Source organism: Dreissena polymorpha, chromosome 12 (genome assembly GCF_020536995.1).
Source record: "Dreissena polymorpha isolate Duluth1 chromosome 12, UMN_Dpol_1.0, whole genome shotgun sequence".
Lineage (NCBI taxonomy): Eukaryota > Metazoa > Mollusca > Bivalvia > Myida > Dreissenidae > Dreissena > Dreissena polymorpha.
Genome location: NC_068366.1, coordinates 71,938,403 through 71,954,697, shown reverse-complemented (window position 1 = coordinate 71,954,697; position 16,295 = coordinate 71,938,403). Strand labels below are relative to the sequence as shown.

General features: G+C 36.0%; 1 protein-coding gene across 1 annotated transcript in view; it reads left to right on the top strand.

The window, feature by feature from the left end:
• Positions 1 to 14,285, top strand: part of LOC127853586 (cyclin-G-associated kinase-like) — a 41,153-nt gene extending 26,868 nt beyond the window's left edge. Inside the window, exons 21-24 of the mRNA XM_052388247.1 lie at positions 8,209 to 8,403; positions 8,782 to 8,924; positions 10,003 to 10,179; positions 11,494 to 14,285. Of these exons, the coding sequence (XP_052244207.1) occupies positions 8,209 to 8,403; positions 8,782 to 8,924; positions 10,003 to 10,179; positions 11,494 to 11,595 (617 nt within the window). The 3' untranslated portion in view covers positions 11,596 to 14,285. The remainder of the gene's footprint in view (positions 1 to 8,208; positions 8,404 to 8,781; positions 8,925 to 10,002; positions 10,180 to 11,493) is intronic.
• The last annotated feature ends 2,010 nt before the right edge of the window (positions 14,286 to 16,295 follow it).

Here is a 16,295-nt window from a genome sequence, read left to right as displayed (position 1 = left end):
GGCGGGGCATTTTTCTCAATATGTTTATAGTGAAAACATGTGAACACTCTAGAAGTCACATTTTTGGCCCAATTTTCATGAAATTAGGTCAGAACATTTGTTTCCTTGATATGAGAGTTGAGTTTGAAATGGTCCCGGTCAGTTGAATAACATGGCTGCCAGGGGGGGGGGGGGCAGTTTTCCTTATTTGGCTATAGAGAAACCTTGTAAACACTTTCGAAGTCACAATTTTTGCCTAATCATCATGAAAGTTGGTCAAAACATTGGTTTAATTGATATCTCGGACAAGTTCGAAAATGGTCCAGATCGGTGAAAAAACATGGCCACCAGTGGGCGTGGAATTTTTCTCTAAATGTATATAGTGAAAACATGTGAACACTCTAGAAGTCACATTTTTGGCCCAATTTTCATAAAATTTGGTCAGAACATTTGTTTCTTTGATATGAGAGTTGAGTTCGAAAATGGTTCCGGTCCTTTGAATAGCATGGCTGCTGGCTGCCAAGGGAGGGGGGGGGGGTCAGTTTTCCTTATTTGGCTATAGAGAAACCTTGTAAACACTCTAGAAGTCACAATTTTTGCCCAATCATCATGAAAAGTGGTCAAACTAGTTCCAAAGGCCAGCGGGGCTTATGTCATGGTCTTGTGTTCATCGTGCGTGCGTCCGTGCGTGGGTGCGTTAACTTTTCCTTTGAACATCTTCTTCTCTTAAACTACTGGTCTAATTCTGAAGAAATTTCTTAGGAATGTTCCTGGGGTGAACCTCTTTCAAATTTGTTCAAATTATGCCCTTGGGGTCAAATTTGACCCTGCCCCTGGGGTCACAAAATATGAAAATTTGCTTAAATAAGGCCTATTTTGTAAAAACTTTCAAAATCTTCTCGTCCATAACCATTGGGCCTAGGGCTATCAAATTTGGTATGTAGAGACATCTAATAGTCCTACCAAATTTCTTCAAATTATTCCCCTGGGGTCAAATTTGACCCTGCCCTTGGGGTCACAAAATTGAACATATGCTTAAATAGGGTCTATTTTGTGAAAACTTTCAAAATCTACTCGTCCATAACCATTGGGCCTAGGGCTATCAAATTTGGTATGTAGAGACATCTAATAGTCCTCTACCAAATTCTTCAAATTATGCCCCTGTGGTCAAATTTGACCCTGCCCCGGGGTCACAAAATTGAACATATGCTTATATAAGGCCTATTTTGTGAAAACTTTAAAAATCTTTCTGTCCATAACTGTATGGCATAAGGCTACCAAATTTGGTATGTAGTGACATGATATAGTTCTCTTCTTAGTTTGTTCAAATTATGCCCCTGGGGTCACATTTGAAACTGCGCCGGGGGTCACAAAATTGAATATATGCTTATAAAGGTCTTATTTTTTGAAAACTTTAAAAATCTACTCGTCCATAAACATTGGGCCTAGGGCTACCAAATTTGGTATGTAGTGACATCTTATAGTCCTCTACAAAGTTTGTTCAAATTATGCCTCTTGGGTCAAGTTTGACCCTGCCCCGAGGGTCACAAAATTGAACATATGCTTATATAAGGCTTATTGTGGGAAAACTTAAAAAAATCTACTTGTCCATAACCGTATGGCATAGGGCTACCAAATTTGGTATGTAGTGACATGTAATAGTTCTCTTCTTAGTTTGTTCAAATAATGCCCCTGGGGTCAAGTTTGACCCTGCCCCAGGGGATCACAAAATTGAACATATGCTTATATAAGGCCTATTTTGTGAAAACTTTAAAATTCTTTCTGTCCTTAACCATCTGGCCTAGGGCTATCAAATTTGGTATGTAGTGACATCTAATAGTCCTCTACCAAATTTGTTCAAATTTTATCCCTGGGGTCAAATTTGACCCTGCCCCAGGGGGTCACGAAATTGAACATATACTTATATAAGGCCTATTTTGTGAAAACTTCAAAAATCTTCCTGTCTATAACCATCCGGCTTAGGGCTATCAAATTTGGTATGTAGTGACATCTTATAGTCCTCTTCCAAATTTGTTCAAATTTTATCCCTGGGGTCAAATTTGAACCTGCCCCGGGGGTCACAAAATTGAACATAATTATGCTAATATAATGCCTATTTTGTGAAAACTTAAAAAAAATTCTTGTCCATAACCATTAGGCCTAGGGCTACACAATTTGGTATGTAGTGACATTGTATAGTCCTCTACTTAGTTTATTCAAATTATGCCCCGGGAGTCAAATTTGACACTGCCCTGGGGGCCACAATATCGATTATATGCTTATATAGTGCCTATTTTGTGAAAACTTTGCAAATCTTTCTGTCCTTAACCATAAGGCATAGGGCTACCAAATTTGGTATGTAGTGACATCTTATAGTTCTCTTCCAAGTTTGTCCAAATTATGCCCCTTGGGTCAAATTTGACCCTGCCCGGGGGGTCACAAAACTGAACATACGCTTATATGGGGCCTATTTTGTGAAAACTTTAAAAGTCTTTTGTCCATAACCATTGAACCTAGGGCTACCAAATTTGGTATGTAGTGACATCTAATAAACCTCTACCAAATTTGTTCAAATAGTGCCTCTGGGGTCAACTTTGACCCTTCCCTGGGGGTCACAAAATTGAATAAATGCTTATAAAGCGCCTATTTTGTGAAATCTTTAAAAATCTTCTCGTCGAAAACCATTCAGACTATGGCTACCAAATTTGGTAAGCAGTAACATCTTATAGTCCTCTACCAAGTTTGTTCAAATTATGCCCTTTGGGTCAAATTTGACCCTGACCTCGCGGGTCACAAAATTGAACATAATATACACTTATATCTTGCTTATTTTGTGAAAACTTTTATAATATTCTTGTCCTTAACTCTAGGACCTAGAGCTATCATATGTTGTATGTACATGTAGTGAGATACATGTATAGTAGTCCTCTACAAATTATTTTGCTCAAATTATGCCCCTGGGGTTAAATTTGACCCAGCCCAGGGGGTCACAAAAGTGTGCATGTGCTTAAATAGGGCCTATATTTAAGTATTTGCACATGCAGAGAATATTTGTTTCAGCCTTTTTTCAGCAGTGGAGCGATACAGGGCCATCATGTCCCTCTTGTTGATATCTCTACGAGTTCGAAAATGGTCCAGATTGGTGAAAAAACATTTTTCTCTATATGTATATTACAGTGAAAACATGTGAACACTCTAGAAGTCACATTTTTGGCCCAATTTTCATGAAATTTGGTTAGAACATTTTTCCTTGATATGAGAGTTGAGTTCAAAAATGGTTCCGGTCAGTTAAAAAACATGGCTGCCGGGGAGTGGGGGCAGTTTTCCTTATTTGGCTTTAGAGAAACCTTGTAAACACTCTAGAAGTCACAATTTTTGCCCAATCATCATGAAAGTTGGTCAAAACATTGGTTTTATTGATATCTCAGACGAGTTCGAAATTGGTCCAGATCGGTGAAAAAACATGGCCGCCAGTGGGCGGGGCATTTTTCTCAATATGTATATAGTGAAAACATGACTGTGAACACTCTAGAAGTCACATTTTTGGCCCAATTTGCATGAAATTTGGTCAGAACATTTGTTTCCTTGATATGAGAGTGTTGAGTTCTAAAATTGTTCCGGTCAGTTGAATAACATGGCTGCCGGGGGGGGGGGGGGCAGTTTTCCTTATTTGGCTATATAGAAACCTTGTAAACACTCTAGAAGTCACAATTTTTGCCCAATCATCATGAAAGTTGGTCAAAACATTGGTTTTATTGATATCTCGGACAAGATCTAAAATGGTCCAGATCGGTGAAAAAACATGGCCGCCTTTGGGTGGGGCATTTTTCTCAATATGTATATAGTGAATAGGGCTGCAACAATATACCGGTATATCGGTATATATCGCAATACGCAATCCGCATATTGTATTGCGATATGATTTTCATCATACCGGTACGAAAATTTTACAAAAATTCATTCACATTTCGTCCAGAAAAGCCATCCGAAATAATGATAAAAAGGTAAACAAAACAAAGCAGTGTAAATTATTTTTTACGTAAAAATAGCATTCTAAAAAGTGTATTATACGGAGTAGCGTTGTTACATGGGAGCATTCATGCTTTTGAACAGATTATCGTTGAATTAATTGCGCACAGCTGTAAATGTTTCGTTTGATTCTGATTTGAGCATTATTTGTAATCCGAATTTCGAAAACACGCTTCCAAATGTGAATGCTAACGCGACAATAAAAAATTATAGCATCAAATAAAAAGTGCTTTATCCTTTGTCTCAATAAAAACCGCGCGAAAATTATACAGACATGTAGAACGTCGCATGGAAAGTAAGGGTGTATTTTGTGTTGTATAAAAACGGGAACATCACGTCAGCTGAATTACGCGTGTTCAGTGGGAAAAACGCCCCGGTTGGACGTTATTTCATCACATCTTTAAATAGTAACAATTGCAAAAATGTATTTGATACTTAGGAAAATTTGCGAATGTTTGTGTTTCTTATTATTCTTGAGCACATTTATAGTAAATATTTACCAGAATTTGCTTTAAAATTGGAATTTATGGGATTATCGGGTAATTGGCAAGTTATAATTTTGGTACAAGTTAGCAATATATTGCGATATATTGCAATACGGGTTTTTGAACTGACAATATATTGCGATACGATTTTTGGCGTATTGTTGCAGCACTAATAGTGAAACATAGGAAACATAGGGAGGGGGGGCAGTTTTCTAATATTTATATAGTAAAAAAAGCTTGTGAACACTCTAGAAATCACATTTTTTGCCCAATCATCATGAAACTTGGTACAAAGATTTGTTTTATATATATCACATAATAAATGCCATAATTATTGCCCTTAGATTGTCCAAATTTTCATTATATTATACAAAATCTTTGTAAACACTCTAGAGGTCACAATTTTGTTTCAGATTTTATGAATCTTGGTCATAAAATTTATTTTTGTAAGCAAAATTTGATGTTTGGTAAGGGGGGGTCAACACAAAATATAGGTCACCAGTTCAAATCTTACAAAAACAAAAACACTCCATATGCCAGAGTTTTGGTTCAATAATGATGAAACTTGACAAGAGTGTTTGTCTGGACAATATCTAGGTCAAGTTTGACGTTTGGTAAATATTGAATGAACCGACTCCTCTCAGGTGAGCGCACTAGGGCCATCTTGGCCCTTTTGTTTTCAAACATGGTTAAAAAAACGCAAATATTTATTTTTATTATTTTATTTTTGAAATGCCATCCAACCATCCCACCCAAAATCCCCCCCCCCCAAAAAAAAAAGTAATTTTTTTTTGCATTTTTGGAAGATAATGTAATAAATGAGCACACCCCCACACTATACACCCCTCTCCACTCCACCCCTCCCTCTTTTATGATTGAAATTGAGATAGGTCCCTACACCTTTAAAAAGAAAAATAGATGAGCGTTCTGTACCCGCAAGGAAATGCTCTTGTTTTTTTTTACTGCAGCTGAAGTCATTTAGGGCTTAATGACCAGTTGCACATAGTTTTCTCTTATTAGCTCATCTATTTTTTGAAAAAAAATTATGAGCTATTGTCATCACCTTGGCGTCGGCGTCGGCGTCGGCGTTGGTGTTGGCGTTGGCGTTGGCGTCGGCGTCCGGTTAAGTTTTGCGTTTAGGTCCACTTTTCTCAGAAAGTATCAATGCTATTGCATCCAAACTTGGTACACTTACTTACTATCATGAGGGGACTGGGCAGGCAAAGTTAGATAACTCTGGCGTGCATTTTGACAGAATTATGTGCCCTTTTTATACTTAAAAAATTGAAAATTTTGGTTAAGTTTTGCGTTTAGTTCCACTTTTCTCAGTAAGTATCAATGCTATTGCATTCAAACTTGGTACAATTACTTACTATCATGAGGGGACTGGGCAGGCAAAGTTAGATAACTCTGGCATGCATTTTGACAGAATTATGTGCCCTTTTTATACTTAGAAAATTGACAATTTTGGTTAAGTTTTGTGTTTAGGTCCATTTTATTCCTTAAGCATCAAAGCTATTGCTTTCATACTTGCAACACTTACTAACTATCATAAGGGGACTGTGCAGGCAAAGTAATGTAACTCTGACTGGCATTTTGACAGAATTATGTGCCCTTTTTATACTTAGAAAATTGAAAATTTGATTAAGTTTTGTGTTTAGGTCCACTTTATTCCTACAGTATCAAAGCTATTGCTTTCATACTTGCAAGATTTATGAACTATCATAAGGGGACCGTGCAGGCAAAGTTATGTAACTCTGACTGGCATTTGGACGGAATTATGGGCCCTTTATACTTAGAAAATTGAAAATTTGGTTAAGATTTATGTTTTGGTCCACTTTACCCCTAAAGTATCATAGATATTGCTTTCATACTTGGAACACTCACAAACTATCATAAGGGTACAGTAAAAGGACAAGTTGCATAACTCTGGTTGTCATTGTTACGGAATTATGGCCCTTTTTTGACTTAGTAACTTTTAATATATGGTTAAATTTTGTGTTTCGATCCACTTTACTTCTTAAGTATCAAGGCTATTGCTTTCAAACTTCAAATACTTACATGCTATCATGAGGTTACTGTACCTGGCAACTTGAATTTTACTTTGACCTTTGAATGACCTTGACTCTCAAGGTCAAATTATTAAATTTTGCTAAAATTGCCATAACTTCTTTATTTATGATTAGATTTGATTGATACTTTGATGAAACTACTCTTACCTGACATACCACAATAGACTTCACCCAAACCATCCCCCGTGCCCTCCCCCCCCCCCCCTCCCCCCCCTATTTTTTTTTTTTTTTTTTTTTTTTTTTTTTTTTAAGATCATCTCACAAATGACCACCACACCCTCACACTATACCCCCCCCCACCCCCCCCCCCCCCAATTTTTTTTTTTTTTTTTTTTAAGATCATCTCACAAATTACCACCACACCCTCACACTATACCCCCCCCCCCCCTCCCATTTTTTTTTTAAACTGTTATGTTTGAAATACCGTCCAACCATCGCACCCAAACCCCCCCCCCCATCGCCCCCCCCCCCCCCCCCCCCCCCGATTTTTTTTATTTTTTTTTTTTTTCGCTTTTTTGGAAGATAATGTAATAAATGTCCACAACCCCACACTATACACCCCTTTTCACTCCACTCCTCCCTCCTTTGTGATTGAAAATGAGAGTCCCTTCACCTTTAAAAAGAAAATAGATGAGCGGTCTGCACCCTCCCTCTTTTATGATTGAAATTGAGATAGGTCCCTACACCTTTAAAAAGAAAAAAAGATGAGCGTTCTGTACCTGCAAGGCAATGCTCTTGTTTTTTTTTACTGCAGCTGAAGTCATTTAGGGCTTAATGACCAGTTGCACATAGTTTTCTCTTATTTCTAGTTCTTTCCATGGATTTATTACAAATTTAATTGATTGAACCAAACAATTGTTTGCCACAGAAATATGAACTGCTAATTGGACAACTTAATCCTTGATGGAAAATTAGCAATTGGTCAATCTACCTTACCTCAAACCTCTTACTACATTCAAATATCATTTCTTAAAAAATGCAGTGAATAAGAAAAAACACTTGAAAATACCTGGTATACGTTGTTTGCATTTACCATGTGTAGGTAATGTTTACTGGCATTATTGCTTTAAAAATGAGAGAACTATATAAATATGTTGTTTATCATAAAACACCATTTTACTGAACATTTTATACATGTTCAGAATGTTTTTGATTCAACGTTATCTTATTCAACAAGATTTTATTTAAATATGTGTTAGCCAAACTTGAGTGTGACATCATTCAAGCTGTGCAAGCCAGTTACAGCAATGCCTTTCAACGATTAAATGAAAGAAACACACTTCTTAAATCATATGTTAAGAAAATCATAATGGTAGCCACTTGCAGTTGCAGTTTTTGTGTGTTGGGGAAAGGGCCGGCCTTCCATTTTTTAGAAAAAATTATCAACATTTAAAAGAAATTCTCTTTTGGGAAGAACTTTCTTTTGGGGGAAGGGGCCTTTACAAAGCTCCTGCAACAATAGGCATGTACAAACTGGAGGTAGGAACAGATTCTATGTTCTGAACAGTAATGCCAAGAAGCTGTATTGAAATTAAACATAAAAATTTATAGTTAAGAAGAAGAAAAAAAAAGATTCAAAGTATGCGCAATTCTGATTAAAAGTCTCCAACAGAATGGTGATCTACTGTACATTATTTCCAAAGGTGGATTGTACCAAGCCTGGCAACAACCGCAGTCCCCACAGCAACAACAACAGCAACCTGCCGCTAACGGTGACCCTAATCAGCCCCGCAGTGGTACCCCAACTCACTCTGGTCCAAAGACAGGGCCTTCCAAACCTAACTACAGCCAAGGGAGTGTGTTTGCCGGGCGAAACGACTCCAGCCAGAAACCCTTTGGTGAGTACATATTGCTGCAAATGCTCAAAACTTTAATGACCATTTAAAGCACGAATCTTTTCTATATGCCTACTAATTTCATATCAGATACAATACTCTTATGCTTAAAACTTGATACCCAAATATAATATAAAATGAACACGCTTTAATTTAAATTGTGCACATATGAGCCTCTTTGTGAGAACACTGGACTTGATGCATGTGCATTAAGTGAATTATGTTTGTTAGTAGAGACTTACTTAAAACAACATTTTCCATAAAAACAGTCTGCACAGCTTATCAGGGACGACACTTGAGGCACATGCAATTGGCCTTGTTTTACCAAAACAGGGCACTAATGAAATAAACAGTGATTAAGTTGTGCACTGATCATTCTAGGTCCCAAACCTCCGACCAGTGCTGGTTTTGAGGACTTGCTGCCTGAAGGTAGCAGCTTCACCAAGAAAGACGATGGACCGAAAACTATAGGAGAGATGAAGAAGAAAGTCATGGCTGAGGAAATGGATCCAATCAAGCTTAAAGTAAAATTAAGCTACAAGTGCATTTTAGCCGTTCTCTGGGATAATAGGGCTTAATGCATGTGAGAAGTGTGAGATCTCCCCCAAAGACACCAAGTACTGGTTCTAGGCCCAGGAAACGGACTCGAGAGCGTTTATATAAGCCTTAGGCTTTCGATGCAATCGAGCTAAAATAAATAGGTTTAAACTAAAGAAGTGTCCTGGCAGTCTTAACAGGCTAATTAGCAAAGACACCTAAACTGGATTTTCATTAAGAAGAGACTTCCTTCAAACAAAAAATTCTAAGACAACGGAAAGTGTCGTTCCTGATTAGCTTGTGTTGACTGCACCAGCTTATATGGGAAAACACTCTGTGTGCATGCATTTATCCCAAATGGAGGCCGATTATGTTTAAGGTCACCAGGCATGCATGTAAGGTCACATTCTTAGAGGACATTGAAGTTGTGTTTACTTTCTAAGTCTAATTTCTTAGTTATTATTTTCCTATGCATCTGAATAATTAAAAAGTTGTTAATGTATTTCTAGATATTTCATTCACAATCAAAAGTTATTTGATAGGTCGCCATAGTGTTGTTGATATGGTGTCTGCCTAGCGACCGGGAGGTCACAGATTTGATCCCCACTGTGGGTATATTCTTCCGATCTACCGCATAGACACCAAGTACTGGTTCTAGTCACAGGAAAGGGACTCGAGAGCATTTCAAATAAGACTTAGGCTTTCTATGCAATCGGCCTAAAATTAATAAGTTTAAAAAAAAGTATTTCTTTTACTTAAATAAGTATTTTACTCCCTTGTAGCGCTTGCAAAAAGAGTTATGAGGCTGCCTAGGTGTATAGGATATGGTGTCTGCCTAGTGACAGGAGGTAGCAGGTTTGATCCCTATTGTGGGAGTGTTTTTGTTTTAGATATCTCTTGTAGAAACCGAGTACTGGTTCTACCCAGGAAACAGACTTAAGGGCCTTTCAATGAGCCGCAGGCTTTTGATGCAATCAAGCATAAATAAATAGGTTTTAATTTCAGTGAGTACTGTCTGTGTGTTTTAAGTGCACAGTTTTCATTTAATTCCTCTCTTTCTCACAGGTCATGGAGTGGACGAAGGGTAAGGAGCGGAACATTCGTGCTCTGCTCTGCTCTCTACACACGGTGTTATGGGAGGACGAGAAACGATGGAAGCCATGTGGCATGCATGACTTGGTTACCCCTGATCAGGTGAAGAAGGTCTACAGGAAGGCTGTGCTCTCTGTGCATCCAGATAAGGTACAGATTATATGAAGTATAACAGCTATCTGTTTGAGCTCGTGAACATTGAGAAGTTTGGGCTTTTAAACAGACCTTTAAACAGTAACTTGCTTGATTTTCAGGTTTGATACTGTTTGATACTCATCATTATTTAAGGGTTGGAAAAGAAGGCTGTAAATTTGAATCTTGTAAGGAAGATCTTTAATTTAATTCAAAATTTTCTAAAGGACTTCAACCAGGTCAAAATGGAAATCTAGTAAAGTGTTAGATAAACTCTCTGATTTGTTTGCTGGGAACAACAAGTACTTGGTGTCTTTAGTGAGGATGGCATTTGGGACCACCCTGTTGTTAGGCCGACACCAGATTCTTTAGTCAAGTGTGATGATATTTAACTTCACACTTGTTTTCATATTCCTTATTTAAAGAAACAGGCAAATGCTGATAGCACTCACAAATATATTAGTCCAAATGAGCTTGTTTTTGTTCTGAGGACTGTTAATGTTTAAATTAAAATGACAGAATATATGATTGGCAGAATATTTCAGCACATTGTCTGGGAAATTCAGTTAGTTTAAACCTATTTATTTTAGCTTGATTGCATTTAAAAGCCTACAGTTTATTTGAAACGCTCTCGAGTCCATTTCCTGGGCCTAGAACCAGTACTAAGTGTCTTTTGGAGATTTAAAGAAAGCTTTCACAGTGCAGATCTAACCCGTGACCTCCCCATTGCTAGGCATACACCATATCCACCATGGCAACCTTTAAGGAAAACCATTTGTTTTCTGTTGTGCTGATTAACTAGGACATGTTCTTGGTTCATGGACTGGGCATGATTAACTAGGACATGTTCGGGCATGATTAACTTGGACATGTTCTCAGAACATGGACAGGGCATGTTTAACTAGGACATGTTCTTGGTACATAGACAGGACATGTTTAACTAGGACATGTTCTTGGTACATGTGTACATGGACAAGACATGCTTAACTAGGACATGTTCTTGGTACATTCTAATTGTGTGCTGAGGGTTGCACACAAGTCTGAGGATGTGCAATAAGCATTACAATAAACTGTCTGTCTTTCCTGAAGTTTTTGTTTTTATCTCCTCATTAAATGCTAGGTGGTGTTGGTGATTGTTAAGGATTGTTGTCAGTTTTGGTAGAGTTATGGCCCTTGTCTGTTTTTACACTGCAAGGTCCCCAAACTTGTGTTACTTGACTCCTCTATAATACATTAGAAATGCTGCCCATGTTACTAATGATTGTGAAACTTTGATAGTTCTGCTGCAGGAATGAACATAATGTTATGCACTCGTGTGTTTTCATGTTTCAGCTGACAGAGTCGCCACATCTAGCCCTCGCCAGGGGGATATTCATAGAACTCAACGATGCCTGGGCACAGTTTGAAGAGGAAGGCATGAAGTCGCTGTACTAAGGATAAAGAACGTATCATATCCCAGCCAAGGCATTAACAGAAACAATTCAGCCTTGCTCTAGGAAAACACAGCTTGATGCATGTGCATGAGGTGTTGTCCCAGATTAGCTTGTGCTGACTGCCAATGCATTATGCCCTGTTTTCCAAGACCGAGGCTCAAATTAAATTTAACACTTTTATTACAAAGAAATCAACAAGTATGCTCTGTACAGGTTTTTTTTTTCAAAAAATTATTCTCATTTGCTGAGATTGCCAATATGAGCGGGCTGGCAACATTGTGTTGCTCTCTAGCAATTATGTACAACATTGTGTCGCTCTCTAGCAATTATATACAACATTGTGTTGCTCTCTAGCAATTATATAAGAGTTTGGCTGAAAAGGTAATTCGGATGACTTGTTTGTGTGTAACCTTTGTACATGACTATGTGTTTCACACAGTTTTCTGACACAGGGTTCACAATGACCTCGATTGTACAATGAACAATCTGGATTTTTTTGTGTAAAATATATTGCAAGCAATGGTATGCGTTAAGTTCAACCCATTCAGCAAAAATGATCCATCGAGTTAAAAAATATTGAATTCTTTAGTAAATCCTGTCTGAAAACATGACCATTGTTTAAGTATTTACACTCTGCATATTATGTAATGCTTTACATTATTAAATAGTGCTGACTTTATATTGTATGCTGTAATTATTTGTTTAAGATACAGAAAGAAGGTCAGAGTCTAGAAGAATATATTGATCTAAGGCCCCTCCCCCCTCCACATTTTAAATATACTATGTATGTGTGTATTATTCTTTAATGTTGAATTTAAAAGTTTTAGTTTACGTGTTAAGGGTAGTAATGACAGAGACAAAGGTTAATTCAGAAATTAGAAATGGAAAAAAACGATCATTCTTTGCTGTAATATTGTTAGCAAACATGTAACGTATTTGTCATTGTCATTACAAATATATAGGAACTGAAACGAGTTGTCATTTCATAACACATTTTATTAAAGGAGTCCAGACATTGTGTTAGTAATTGAGCCTTTGACAAGCTTACCGCAAAGTTTCTTGTAAAGAGTTTTTCTAAAACATGGTATGACAAATAGTTTCGGATTTATTTTATATCGTGCCTATAAATTAGCAAAGAAAATTAATATTAACATCAACGTCATGATAAAACCAGAAAGTTGATTACATTATGTAAGGTTAATTGACTTTAAAACTTCATTTCAGCAAAACAATGTCAACCAATTAGTCAGTCAAACAAAAAGTAGCATGAAAATGCTCAAAAAGCTATATAGCACATGTTTGAGATAAACATATTTGACATATTTATATTATGGATTAGGATTAAATAATTATATTACATATACTATAACTTTTAGCATGTGATAAAAATGTGTTTGAAGAACTTGAATATGAGTGATGCTCTGTGAAAAGGGGGTTTAATTGAAAGTGTTGCTTAGATTAGCCCATCCAGTCTGTATCTGGATTGTCATCTACAAGAGTCTTCCTTTAACTCTTTCAGTGCGGGAACCGAATTTTGAAAGCCTTTGCAAACAGTTTGGATCCAGATGAGACGCCACAGAACGTGGCGTCTCATCAGGATCCAAACTGTTTGCTATTCTGATAGTATTCTTTGAAAAAAATTCGAAGAAAATGCTAATTTTAGTAATTCAGCAGATGACATTTTAACAGACGACAAATTTCCCAGCATGCAAAGGGTTAAACCAAAAATACAATAAAAACGAGAGAGTTTTGTCCCAAAATAGCACTTGCAGACTGCTTAGCCTTAAATGCATGTGCATAAGGTGCCATCCAAGATTATCCTAAGCCTTAGGATAATCTTGGATGGCACCTTATGCACATGCATTTAATACCCTTTTCTCAGAGTGTCTTATATACATGTATTGAAATTACAAAGTGTTCATTATAATGGTATTTTTATGTAGATCATGTAGATGACATATTTGGAGATTGTGTAAGACTAGTCTGTCCATTTAAAGCATTCCAGAGAATTTGTTCTGCTGTTAACTGTTAACATAAATGTATCTTTGTTTTTGTGAGTGTGTGGTTATGTGCGCATTTTGTCTGATGTATATACAAGTTTGTTATGAATTGCATTTGTTTCATTAGCCTTCTTCTCCTTGCATGTGTTTTTAAATTTATTACCAACAAACATTAAAAAAGTATTATTAATTTAGATAATGACTCTTTTATGTTTTTCAATTGTATTGGATTTTACTTTTAATATAACTGGTACATGTCTTAAAACATTTTGATTAATATTGAAGTTTCAAGTTTTACTGTTAATCCTAATATGATGTGTTTATTGAAATGTAATTGCCTATGCAATATTAAGTTATTATGGATCATATCATGCCAAAAAACGTATCTTTTCATTGCATTTTAATGTATTATTAATGGATGGTTAAATGGTAGAATTACTGGAAAATGTATTCTAATAGCTTACACTAAAATCTAAATGCAATATTGTCCTATCGTGACAAAATAAATTGCAGTACATGACTTATAATTCATGAACCTGAAATTCTCACAAACTATGAATGTTTTAAAGATATGGATTACAATAAAACTTACCTTTGTTGTAAATATATTGGCTAGAAATTCTTGCAAATTTATTTGTTTGTTTAGAAAAGCTTGTTAATAACATTTTACAATAAATATAGAGTTACTATTGCCTCTCTCCACTCTTATTTATGTAGTACCAATAATATATTGATAAAATACAGTTGCACAGTTAAATGAGATTTTTACATTACTACAGAACCTTTAACAGAGTATGTGCATATAGCAGTGCTTTATGTACAAATCATTCATTAAGATTTTATCACTGTTCTAAATTACTTTTTACAATTACACAAATCAATATTTTGCTTTGAGCATGTACAAAAAGATATGTTTTTTAAGAAATATTAAATTAAATGCTGCTTAATACTGTTTTTATGTGTTGAAAATACCCTATTAGCCATTAACTACTTATCTCGTTTGTTCCAGTCCAGTGGTTTACATTAATATCAGAGGGTTTTGTTTTTGACATGATTAATCTGTGATAGAGTATTTACTTACTTTAATCATTTTGGTTTCTTCCATTTTTGTATAGAATCTACACAAGGTCCTACTGGTCATGCAAATGTATATATACATGTATAAAATTGCATAGGTTGTGTAAATGTATTTTCATCAAACAAATGTCTATATGAATCCGTCATAGGTGATATGTTTTGTGATGATAATTGTATGTTTGAGATTACTTCTTTTAGTACTTTTGTTCATTTTGTGATTCCCTAGGTGAGAATTTTTTTAATTGGAAACAATGGCAAAAATGTCTGTATATACTCTATTGTCTTAAGATTTGTTGCCAGTTGGTATGTGAGATACTGTCTATAAAATGCTGATTGCTCGCCATTCGATATAAATAGTATTGTTTACATAATGATGCATCTTTAATACCAAAACTTCTGTTGGAAGCATTGATGACTGGATAAAAACTGGATACTTAATAATGCCAGTCATATTAGAGCGCTCAAAGTATGCTTAAAATTGTAAGAAAGTATCAAAGTTTTATAAGAAAGTCAATATGTATTCAAGTTTGTTTGGTAGGTTTAATGCACAAACATATGCATTCCATTTTTTACACATACGTGAATGACACTGGTAATTTTTGTGTCTTCTAATATGTGTCTAGATTGAAGGCCGAGGTTTGAAATTTTTTCACATATCTATTTGTAGTTATTTTAACTTAATATTTCCACAACTTTATGCTCTGTTGAATGTTATTCACTTTAGGTATAGACTTTTACATGTGTCTAGGAGTGGAAAATATTATCGTCCATATGTTTTGAATTTTAATTTGTTGTTATTTAGTGTATAATTGTTTTTTTCAATGTTATTTATGTATTCTATTATCATACATGTACAATAAAATGAATAGATGAAAAAGTGTTCTCATTTATTTATTAATGCACCAAATGTTCTACCAAAATATTCAGTATATTTGAACTGACATAAATATATCCAAATATATCAAATTGTACTTAACGCAAATAAAAATGCGTTCACTTTTTAGCTCACCTGATTGCTCAGGTGAGCTTTTGTGACCGGTCTTTGTCCATCGTATGTCCGTCCATCCGTCCGTTAACATTTGCTCGTAAACACTCTAGAGGCCACATTTCTTGTCTGATCTTCATGAAACTTGGTCAGAAGCTTTGTCCCAATGAAATCTCGGTCGAGTTCGAAACTGGGTCTTCCCGGGTCAAAAACTAGGTCACTAGGTAAAAAAAGAGAAAAACCTTGTAAACACTGTAGAAGTCACATTTCATGCCCAATCTTCATGTAACTTTGTCAAAATGTTTGTCTTAATGATATCTTGGTTGAGTTTAAAAGTGGTTCCGGTCTGTTGTAAAAACATGGCCGCCAGTGGGCGAGGCAGTTTTCCTTATTTGGCTATAGAGAAACCTTGTAAACACTCTAAAAGTCACAATCTTTGCCCAATCATCATGAAAGTTGGTCAAAACATTGGTTTTATTGATATCTCGGACGAGTTCGAAAATGGTCCAGATCGGTGAAAAAACATGGCCGCCAGTGGGCGGGGCATTTTTCTCTATATGTATATAGTGGCAGTTTTCCCTATTTGGATATAGAGGAACCTTGTAAACACTCTAGAAGTCACAATTTTTGCCCAATCAT